The sequence below is a fragment of the Orycteropus afer genome, unplaced genomic scaffold (assembly GCF_000298275.1).
Source record: "Orycteropus afer afer isolate SDZICR_OR568_19922 unplaced genomic scaffold, OryAfe1.0 scaffold00343, whole genome shotgun sequence".
Taxonomy (NCBI): domain Eukaryota; kingdom Metazoa; phylum Chordata; class Mammalia; order Tubulidentata; family Orycteropodidae; genus Orycteropus; species Orycteropus afer.
The window spans coordinates 429,079-441,138 of record NW_006921930.1 but is presented as its reverse complement, the minus strand read 5'-3'; the positions used below and the strand labels follow the sequence as shown (position 1 = coordinate 441,138).

The 12,060-nt window shown below is 41.8% G+C and overlaps 1 protein-coding gene across 1 annotated transcript in view; it reads left to right on the top strand.

The window, feature by feature from the left end:
- The first annotated feature begins 375 nt into the window (after positions 1 to 375).
- Positions 376 to 12,060, top strand: part of KITLG (KIT ligand) — a 95,606-nt gene continuing 83,921 nt past the window's right edge. Inside the window, exons 1-3 of the mRNA XM_042782493.1 lie at positions 376 to 442; positions 720 to 896; positions 8,961 to 9,016. Of these exons, the coding sequence (XP_042638427.1) occupies positions 376 to 442; positions 720 to 896; positions 8,961 to 9,016 (300 nt within the window). The remainder of the gene's footprint in view (positions 443 to 719; positions 897 to 8,960; positions 9,017 to 12,060) is intronic.

Genomic DNA, 12,060 nt, shown 5'->3' with positions numbered 1-12,060 from the left:
CTAGGGCTCCGGAAGGGAAGGAGGCGTGTCCGGAGCAAGCGGGAGGGATTTGTATAAAAGCGCTGGCGGCGCACTGGCCGGGCTTCACTTGCCGCCTCGCGCTGGGACTGGGAGCGCTGCGGGAGGCACTGAGGTAGAGAAGGCACTGCGCTCGGGCTACCCAATGCGTGGACTATCTGCCGCCGCTGCCGGTGCAATATGCTGGAGCTCCAGAACAGCTAAACGGAGTCGCCACACTGCTGCCTGGGCTGGATCGCCGCGCTGCCTTTCCTTATGAAGAAGACACAAGTGAGTGGGGTGCGACCGTGAGCTCTCCGGCTCGCCAAGAAAATCTCGCCCGGAGCCCTGGGGAGGTCGGCGCAACTCGAGACCGGCATGCGAGGCGTGCGAGGCTGTGTTCACCTGACTAGCCAAAGGGGTGCGGGGGAGGCGGGCGTGGCGTGTGAGTTCTCCACGCTCTGCGGGGGTGAGCCAGGGAGAGGAAGAGTGGGAGTGATGAGGGGGAGTTGGTGTCAAGTTTGCAGCCGCAGCCGTTAAGTTTGGAGCTGTCAGTTGGGAACCGTCGTTCCTGTAAAATGAAAGGATAGAGTCTTGTCGGGGAGTTCAAGTTATCAAGGGAAGGCATGTCTTTGCATGGAAGACATTTTTTTTTCCCCGCGGATTCCGGGAGATTATGAAACAGATACCCACACCCCATGCTCATCCTATCTCGCATTCAGATTTGTGCAGTCCCCAGGTGGGCGCGCGGCGCGGCGCGCACGCGGGTGCAGTCGCCAGAGCAGCCACCGAAATGTCGCGGATCCCAAGCTCTTCCGCGGCAGCGCTCCGCGTGCAGACCTGTCCCGCCCGCCTGGGAAACTTTACTCCCCTCCGCGTTTGCCTGGTTTATGGCTTGGGTGAGCTCCATAGAGATCTCTAGGAGTGAAACCTTCAGTTTGCATCCGTCTTCCTTCCTGACAAAATAGAAAAAGTTTTTTTTTTTTTTTTTTTTTTTTAATGGGACCTCTAATGAGAATTATGGCGGTATTTCTAGTGCTGCTAAATTGTTCATTGCGCATAAAACACTGTGGATAAAGCACAGCCTAGGGGTACAGCTAGATTTTTTTTCCTTGATGCAAATATCTGGCTCCTCATTTAGTAGGGCCTACCGAGGCACCCCATCGACAGCTCTTTTCATTACCGGGCGTTCTTTCCTCATTTCACTTCACCCTTAGGATATGTTCATGCATCTGTCTTGGGTTGTGTAAAGCTGCCCTTTCACCCCAAGGGGCTCTATCATAGATTGCAATTCCTGAAATGTATCGAAGAGCTGGAAATGGGGAGAGAGAAAGGAAACTGGGGAGTTGTCTAAATCGTCAGTTTGGAATGAAGGCATCTATGTACTGAAAGTGCTTTATTACAGAACCCACTTAGCATAGTGTTTTAAATAGATGGCTGGGTCTGGGGAATGTAGACATTCAGAAGAAGTAGGAGGCAGTGAGCCTCTTCCACCAGTGTTGGCGGAAAGGAGGTTTGTGTAGAAGGCAGCAGCCTGAGAGGAAGAAAAGCACAGCGCTTAACCCCATTTTCCAAGCACGTTAGTTTTTAAGGGAAGGACTTAACACTAAACATAGGCATCACTACAGTGTACTGTTGAAATGCAAATGTTAAGAGATTCTTGCAACAAAAAAAGTTTTCATGTAATAACTTTATTTGTACAAGCATTCTGCTTTGAATAATAAATCAGGGCAGGGAACCCATTATAGTAGTAGTATGGTTATGGTAGGAGCTCTGGTGGCCTAGTGCCTAAGGCATTTGACTGAACCAGAAGGCTGGCAGTTCAAACCCACTGGCCATTCCTTGGAAGGAAGATTGGGCAATCTACTTCCGTAGTGATACTGCCTCAGAAACCCAAGGAGGTCAGATCTGACTCGAAGGCAGTTGAGTATGGTTTCGGTTTAAGGTAGCACTTGTTCAATTGAATGGTAGTTATGTGGATGGAGGAGCAACTACCTTCTAATTCAGGAAGAGAGCCCAAACCTTCCTATTTAAACAACACTGTTGACAGATCAGGTTAATGTTCAACACTCTAAAGGGGAGTGATGCACTATCAAGTCACTTCCAGAGTCAGTAGGATTGATGATCCTTGCACTCTTGCTTTGCAAAACAAACGTGAGCTCTGTAATCTCCTTTCTCGCTTTGATTAAATGGCTGTGTAAATCGGATTACATGGAATGATTCCATTGAAAACTAGAAAGAGGTCAATCTAGCCTGAAACTCTGTGGCGGTAGTGACTCAGTGCTGCCGGCCAGGAACATTTGAGACAGCTAAGTATTTTAGAAATGTGACCTGCTCAGACCAAGTTAAAGTGCAGGCCCTTTGAGGGAACTTGGTGATGTTAAAGGGCGTGCAGATGAAGGAGGGCAGTGGCCCTGTTGAATGAAGTCATTCATTGCCTGGGATCTAATGACCCTCAAGGTTTCCTTTAGGGATACTCCTAGCAGTTCTACATTCCTGTGCTGAAAAAGAGGACACGGGAAATGTCACAAAATCAAGAAAATAATCCAGGAGAAATAGGAGAGGGGGATTCAATCATCTTTCATATTGTCAATTTAATCCAAAAGTTACATAGAAATTTTCTGTATAACACTGCAGTAATATAGAGTAGCATAAGGAAATCAGACATTTAGAAACAGGATCACTTTTTCTTCTGAGGGAGCTCTGGTGGCACAGTGCCTAAGGCATTTGACTGCTAACCAGAAGGCTAGCAGTTCAACCCCACCAGCCACTCCTCAGAAGGAAGATTGGGCACTCTACTTCCGCAGTGATAGCGCCTTGAAAATTCAAGGAGGGGTCTTTGTGAGTGGGATCTGCCTCTAGCGTATTTTTTTGGGTTTTAGTTCTTCCGAGTCTAACGTTTTTCTCACCAGGGAGGAACACTTACTAATAGTCAAGATGTTTGAGTAGACATTTATAAAGATAGCATCAATTCTGGACTCATACTCAAAGGCAGCTGGTTCAGTACTCTCTCATTACCACACAGTCTCCAGCAGTCTTGGGAACACCAAGCATTCTGGCCTTTCAGTCAAGGTAAATAAGTGTAAAAAGTCCATCCACAACCACTTAGGGGTTAATAATAAATGAGCCTTTCATTTATTTACCATGTGTGATGAACTTCAGTGTTTGTAAAATAATTACAAGGTCAGTTGTCTTGAGGAGCAATTGAAACAATGAAATTTAATCACGAGTCTAGAGATATGAATACGTTTTACATTTTTCAGAATTAGGATTATATTTTATCAATACTGGGCTGTTTTACCGATTCTGAAGGAACTGTGATTCTGGCTTAGAAAGACCATCTATTTCAATCTATAACTATTTTTAAAACATAGTACTCTGATATACTGGCATGTTAAGTAACAATTGGGACAGCATATTTTGTAGCACCAATTAAGACTTGGGTAAGTGTGCAATCAGGTGAATGAGCCTGGCACCATGCTTCTTGATATTGTACTTACATTTTAGTTTTGAGATGGTTTGCAAGAGTTTTCATGACTGCTCTCTACTTCAGAAATACAGAAAAGTGGAAAGATTCATCTTTTAAACAGCACAGACAAGGCCATTTTAGGCACATATTATCTCAGAGTAGAAACAAATAGAATATTGTTAGTTTTCCTTATTCCAAACAAAATTTGTCTTTTTTGTCTGTATGGAGTTAGTCATGTGAGTGAGGATGCAAGCTTACTTTATAGAGAAAAATGAACATATTTATGAAAAGAGCATTAAAAAAATCATGTCCTTAAAATCAGTGGGCTTGAATAATTTTAATTCACGTAGCTTTTAATTGATGGATTATGCCAAGACTTTAAAACCCAAGTGTTAAATTGATCCATTTAACATAAAACAAGGAAAACAATCATCTGGAAATCTGAAGGCCTGAGCAAAATCAATTTAAATGACTAAATTTTTATTTATGTCTTACTGTCGATTTGAAGAGAGCAAATTATGACTCACATTTATTCCTAAATGATGGGTGATTGAAATCTTTCCATCATCATAAATAACATAAAAAAAAAAAAAAAAAAATCCCTGCCCAAGTAGCTGGTCTGAGCATTGGAGATTGTTTACATGGTCCTGAAACCCCACTGTATGTGCCCTTCCTTTTATATCCCTGGGAAGCATATAAGATCTGTTGGAAAGATTGTAAGCTGTATCCTTGAAAATCAACTTGATGACATACAACAGCCTTGAAGCCTCGAGTCTGAAGATCTAGATTCTTTTTCCTGTTCTACGACCTGTGAGATAAATGACTTTAGACACATGGTTAAACTGCTTGGGATTTCCGTTTTGTAATCTGTATGAATCAAAAAACCAAACTCACTGCCACTGAGTCTATTCCAAGTTATAGTGACCCTGATTGACTTTCCAAGGATGTAAATCTTTATAGAAGTAGATTGCCTCATCTTCTGCCCCAAGAGTAGCTGGTCGGTTTGAACCCCTGACCTTCTGGTTAGCATCCAAATGCCTTACTCATTATGTCACCAGAGCTCCTTGTACTCTGTATGGTGAGTAAAAAAGGTAGTTATAAGGATTTTTCTAGCATGGTGGCTGTGAGGATTAAATGAGATTTCATAGATGTCTTTATCCCAGCATAGAACTTTATTGTATTTACAGTCTGAATTTATTGCTCCTGAGAAGAGAATTGCCCGACAGCTAACTTTTACAAGCCAACATAAACTGGCTATTGCTTAACAACGGAGACCAAGCTTTCTTAAATCTGAATCTGCCCATTGATTCAGTGCTTCCCATTATTGGCTGATACCTGTTTATTGACTGTAATTAACACGCTCCAAACTGGGAATGTGTGAAAATGAAGGTGATAGTGAACCCAGAGATGTTAGTTACATTCTTTAAGGTTTTTTTTTTTTTTTTCCTAAAGTAAAAATGAATGAGACAACTAGGGACCTGAAATTGAAAATAGATGCATTGTTACTATCTGTAATTCAGTTCCATATTTCCACTCTTTTGCTTTATAAATTCCCCCTATATGATTCTGAGATATTTTTCTTTTTTTTATTTTTAAGATAAAGAGATTCGGCCAGCTTCCTTTCCCTTCCTATCCCTAGTGTTCTTTGATCTTGCTCTTCCCAGTGAGGCCCTGTATTCATTTCTGCAGGATTTCTTTGTTGTCTTTACTAGGCAACATACAGTGACTTTTTTTTGTTGTTGTTGTTTTCATTATGCAAGTTTGGGAGGTTTTTTTTTTTTTTCTCTGTTACCTAAATGATGCCTTTTTATAAATTAGGGTAGGCATTTGGATATAAATCTCTAAGGAGTGACCCTCTGTCTTTCTTTTCTAGTACATGTGCCAAGAGTAGCTGCAGGACATTTCTTTTTGGTCTTAGTCACCTGTGTAGTTAGAACAATTTATAAAACAAATTGAAGGAACCCCAGGATGCTTTTATAATATATGGCATTTTCAGGGTTGTTTTGTACAGACTTTGTCTCATATGAACCATTGGCTGTAACCTGGCTGATTTATAGGTGCAGCAGGATGTTTTACCTTTACATTTAATTATAGGCAATACTAGGAATTATTTACTGGGCCATGGAGTCTGAGAGCATTGTCATTGTCCCATTTCTACCTGTTTCTGTCCAGAAAAAAAGGATGTGGAGCGGTGATTTCCTAATAATTAGGCCTCACGGGTTCTTTTTTTAAGATTGCAATGTGTGTCATCTAAGTGAAGATTGTTCTTTATTTCTCTCTGTCTTTGTCCTTTGGGTACATTTTACTCTATTTCTAGGCTGCCACATTGGCATGGGTTTTAGGGGTCAGAGTTCTTTTACTCCCCGAGATACTAACTTGTATGACTTATGAAGATATTTGAACTTCTCTGAACCTCAGTTTCTGCAAGTGTAAAATGAGAAAGTAGCAGTAGATGATTTCTAGGTGCTTCTGGGTCTCAAATTCTCTATTTCTGTGATACTAGTAAAACGCGAGCTCTGGTAGCATAGCGGCTAAGACACTTGCCTGCTAACCAGAGGGCTGGTGGTTCAAACCCACCAGCCACTCCTCGGAAGGAAGGTTGGGCAATCCTACTTCCATAGTGATACTGCCTCGGAAACCCAAGGAGGGGTTGCTATGAGTCGGGTTTGACTCCACGGCACACAACAACAACAACAGTAAAACGCGAGGTCTGAGCTAGGTAACATTAAGCTTCCTTTGTTTTTGAGATTTATGTACCGTTGCTTCCATGTGATTGCCACTTGTAACCATCATTTCATGATTATGAACTCACCGATAAGGAGACCTGAAGGAGATTTAAATTTAGAGATTCTTCTATTTCAGCCATTCCATCTACTTCTTGATATTTGTCTATAACAAGAATGGTATTTATGCTTTCCTGTTTTAAGTGTAAGGAGCTCTGGTGGCATGTGCCTAAGGCATTTGACTGCTAACCAGAAGGTTGAGGGTTCAAACCCACAGGACAGTTTGCAGAAGAAAGACTGGGCAATCTACTTCCATAAAGATTTACTGCCTCAGAAACCCAAAGGGAGTCACTATGAGTCAGAATTGACTCAGTGGCAGTGAGTTTGGTTTGTTTTTGGTATTTTAGGTATCCACCACTTATTTGTCAATTTGTCCTACTATGGTGGCGTATGTGTTGCTGTGATTCTGGAAACTAATGCCACTGGTATTTCAAATACCAGCTGGGTCACCTGTAGTTGGCAGATTTCAGGGGTGCTTTGCAACTAAGACAGACTAGCAAGAAGCAAGAAGGAACTGATGATCTACTTCAAAATAATTGGCCAGTGAAAACCTTATGAATAGCAGTGGAACAGTGTCTCTAGTTCTAAGGTAAAGTTTTCTCTCTCTTTCTGCTCTGAGGGAAGGTCGTTGCTCCTTTCATCATCTGTGGGCCCAGTATTCCTTAGAGATCTCCATGTGTCTTGACATCAGTCTTCCCTGGGTCTATGAGATTCTCAGCACAAGGGATCCCAGGTCCAGAGGATGTGCTTTGCTTTCAGCTCTTATTTCTTGGTAGTTGTAGTTCCCTCTATCTTGCTCCCTTGTTTAATCTCTTTGATACATCAAAAGACATTGACTCAAGAAAATGACCTATCCTATAGATTGTATCTTGCATCATTAAAATAACTACTTCTAATCCTGGCTCATTAACATCATAGCGTTCAGGATTTACAAACAGGATAATTACATCAGACCACAAAATGGAGGATAATTGCATCAGGTCACAAAATGGAGGATAATTACATAATACTGAGAATCATGGCCTAGCTACGTTGACAGACACATAAATTTGGGGGGCACAATTCAATCCATAAGTCTAGCTTTTACCCACCTTCCCCAAATTCATGTCCTTGCCACATGTAAAACACATTTATCCTGTCATATCATCCCAGAAGTCTTAAATCAAGTCCAAGTTCAAAATCCCTTTGGGCAAAGTACTTCTTTATCTGAGAGCCTGTGAAAACTAGACTACAAGTTATCTGTTTCCAAAATCCAGTGATAGAGCAAGCACAAGATAGACATTCCCATTACAAATGGGAACATTATCTTAGAAGCTGGACTGTGTGAGGAAGAATGAGGTATAAGGATTGGAGGAATACTCATTAACAACCTGCTGTATACAAATGGAGGAGCTCTGGTGGCATAGTGGATATGGCACTTGACTTCTAACTGGAAGGTCAGCAGTTTAAACTCACCAGCTGATCCACGGAAGGAAGACTGGGTGATCTATTTCCGTAAAGATTTATAGCCTTGGAAACCCAATGGCAGTTGCTATGAGTCAGAAATGACTCAATGGCAGTGAGTTTTTTTTTTTTTTTTTAATATATATACAGATTATACAACCTTGCTTGCTGAAAGTAAAGAAGACTTGAAGCACTTACTGATAAAGATCAAAGATGACAGCCTTCATTATGGATTACATTTCAACATAAAGAAAACAAAACTCAAAACTGGACCAATAAGCGACATCATGATAAAAGGAGAAAAGATTGAAGTTGCTAAGGATTTTGTTATATTTGACTCCGCAATCAATGCCCATGAAAGCACCAGTCAAGAAGTCAAACAAAGTAGCATTGGGCAAATGTGCTACAAAATACCTTCTTTAAAATTTTTGAAAGCAAAGATATCACTTTGAGGACTAAGATATACGTGACTCACGCCATGGTCTTTTTTAATAGCCTCATATGCATGCAGAAGCTGAACAATGAATAAGGAAGACTGAAGAAGAATTGATGCTTTTAAATTATGGTGTTGGCAAAGAATAATTAATATACCATACACTGTCAAAAGAACGAACAAATCTGTCTTGGAAGAAGTACAGCTAGAATGTTCCATAGAAGCAAGGATGGCAAGACTTCCTCTCCCAAGACTTTGTCTTGGACATGTTATGAGGTCGGACCAGTTCCTGGAGAAGAACATCATTCTTGGTGAAATAGATGGTCCGCAAAAAAAAGGAACACCCTCAAGGAGATGGGCTCAAACACAGCAATAACTGTGAAAACAGTGCAAGACTAGGCATTGTTTTGTTCTGTTGTACATGGGATTGCCGTGAGTCAGAACAAATTGATGGTATCTAATAACATTCTGGAGCATTCTGGCTGCAGTAGCACAGTGCCTAAGGCACTTGACTGCTAACCAGAAGGCTGGTGGTTCAAACTCACCAGCCACTCCTCGGAAGGAAGATGGGGCAATCTCCTTCTGCAGTGATACTGCCTCGGAAACCCAAGGAGGGGCCCTATGAGTCGGGTCCGACTCAATGGCACATAACAACAACAACAATAACAAAACAACAATATTAGCTATATCTACAGTTGAAGAGTATCTATACTTTCTGTCTTCTCAACTTTTAAGTAGGTAAGGAGAATTATTAGGCAAAATCCACCAACTAGAGAAGATAAGCTCGTAAAAGGTAAGGCATTTTTGAATTTCCCTCTCTTTTCTGTCTCTGCAGCTCGAATATCTATGGATGTTACCCAGGGAGAACAAACCAAGGAGGTATCTGATAATGTAGGAAGAGCATTAGTGGGTGAAGCAAAGAACTTTATCCTGGAAGCTCTGCCTCCAGGTGTGTGACTTTGGCCAAGTCATTGAATTGTAGTATCTCTGAACCTCAAGCAAGATTTAATCCTCATCCAGACTTTCTGGAGCTGTGGATGCTGATGAACCCCCAAAACTATTGCCCTGAGATAATCTTTAAATTTCAAACCAAAAAAATCTCCCCAAATCCTCTTAAAATCAAACAATACTGTTGTTAGGTGCAGTGGGGTCGGTTCTGTGCACAGCAGAACAAAAACTGCTGGGTCCTGCACCATCTGCACAGTCCATGCTGGAGCCTGTTGTTGCAGCCACTCTCAGTCCATCTCATTGAGGGTCTTCCCCTTTTTCACTGACCCTCTACTTTACAAAGCATGATATCCTCCTTCAGGGACTGGTCCCCTTCATAAACGAGATGAAGTCTGGCCGTTATGGCTTCTAAATGACATTCTGGCTGTACTAGCTAAACTAGTATAAAAAATGCCTGCCTTGACCACTATCCTCTTTTAAGATCTATCTTTATGGGATCAAATTGACATTAGCAACTGAAAAGATTAGATGGAAGCCTTAGGGGCCAGTTTATGTTTATGGAGGAGGAACAACTCGGGCAAGGAGGATGAGACTGGTCGCACAATTCAAAGAATGCACAATTCAAAGAATGAAATCAGTGCCACTGATTTGTACGTGTAGAAACTGTGAATTGGTGTATTTTTGCTGTGTGTCTTCTCAACAATAGCAACAGAATAATGCAAAATAAATTAATCCTGAGAAGATAATGAAGAGAAGCCTGCAGCAAGATACTCAGAGGCAAAAAAAAAAAAAAAAAGAGGGAGCAGCATTTTTGCTGGAGGGAAAGACAATTCCAATGTGTGATGCTATACTTAGTCTCTCCTTGCCTTGCTTTGGCAAGTTGAATAATATCCCAGGAACAGCTCTCACCTACCATATTTCATTCATTCCTCTCTAGGACTAAAATTAGGTAAGAGCTGGGAGCTCTGGTAGCGTAGTGCCTAAGGCACTTGACTGCTAACCAGAAGGCTGGCGGTTCAAGCCCACCAGCCACTCCTCAGAAGGAAGGCAATCTACTTCCGGAGTGATACTGCCTTGGAAACCCAAGGAGGGGTCCCTATGAGTCGGGTCCGACTCGAAGGCACACAATAACAAGAGCTGGGGCAAGCCCAGGAGCCACTAGCAGGGTTTCCTTAGAAATCCGAAGTCCAGGGAGTCCTTTCCTGCCAGATGACATGAGTTTTCAAAGGTCGTCCTCCAGCAAAGGGACAGCAGAACCCTCAGAAAATAGGACTGTGATGATGATGGTAATGCTCATCTTCCCTAAGTGCTGGCAGAGGCTACTGAGCTACCATTACAAGAAAGTTTAGAATCGAGGCACTACTCCAGACGATTAAAAAAAAAATGGTAAGAGCTATCATTCAGTTGTCTGTATGCTGGCCTCAATTCAGCTTTTTACGTGGGTGTAGCTCTTGCCTTGGGGCTGTTGAGCTCTGCTGATTAGAAAGTGGTCTTAATGGGGGGCCAATTAGTTTGCCTTTTCTGTGTTCTAGGTGCACAGACAAGCAGCTCCACAAACCCTTGCAAAGAATGCCTTTGCTCTCTAAGGTGACTGTGTAGAAGGGTGTGAAAAGACAGAATAAACCTATCACCAGTGTTCACTTACAAAAGCAGGCCTCTTTCACCTTCACACAAAGGGCGCCCGACTGGATAATTGGATGCCAGCTGCAGACCTGAGAGGAAAAAGCACACAGCCAAGAGGTGCTGCTTGTCCTTTGAGCACAGCCTTTGGGTGCTTAGAACTTTTTGCTTCTTTTTACCTTGACATAAAACCCCTGAAGCAAACAACCTTTCTGTCTAGGGGAGTTTACTAAAAGCCAGGGCTGAATCAGATCACATAATTGAATGTTCCTTCTACATGTGAGTGTTTGAATAATAATAAAGTTGCCTCTAAAAATTAGGATTTATTAGTAGTTGTCGATTGTGAGGGGACCTTTTGGGGCCCTCCTGTGCTTAGTTGTCTGTGGTTTACATGGAGTCTCATTCTCTCTGTTCTCCTGTCAGTTCCTTGTGAAAATACACAGATTCCTGGGCCTCCAAGAAGAGTGTTACAGAGAAAGTGTGTTGTGTTCAAAAGGCTTCTGACTGCTACCCAGAAGATTGGTGGTTCAAACCCACCAGCCACTCCATGGAAATAAGACTGAGCAATCTATTTCTGTAAAGATTTACTGCCTCAGAAACCCAGTGGTGGTCGTTATGAGTCAGAGTCTACTGGACAGCAGTGGGTTTGGTTTTGGTTACCTTCCTGAGAGGTGTTGTCCATTTGAATATACTGGTTTTAAAGACTCATATTCGCTGCAGAACTTTAAATGAAAGGGATGGGGAAAGAATAGAGATGTTTTCATATAAAATAATACCTAACATAATCTAGAAAACCCAAGGGATTGCAAAACAAACCTCAGCAGTTGCACATGATTATTTATGGTTTTGTATAAAACTACCATTTAACACTTCTGGAATGGTCAACACATTAGGGATTTCCACTTTTGATGACCAACTAAAACCTCTGTGACTACTTTAGTTTGGATTTCTGGCAATTTTAGAAAGTGTTGTATTTGGCCAACTCTGCCCATAGATCTTTGATGTGTTCTTTTAGCAGGACTAATCCTCACCTCGATGGCATATAACAACAACAACAACAATCCTCACACATACATCATTCTGCTGTTAGAAAGATATTATCAGAGTACAGGGGAGTGGTTGGTGCTTTCTGTTTCCAGGTGATCTCAAAGTGGAGCCTGTAATTTGGGGAATTGGAAAGGAATTAGAAAAGATTAATGAAAATTGAAAAGGAGTCTGTTAGCATTGTACTTTAAATATTTCGATGAAATTAATTATACGTAGGAAAGCACAGAACTACCAAGTAGAGTTTATATAATACTTCCATGTTTTTGAAACACACATACGTACGCACATATATATGTGTGTGTGTGTGTGTGTGTGTGTGT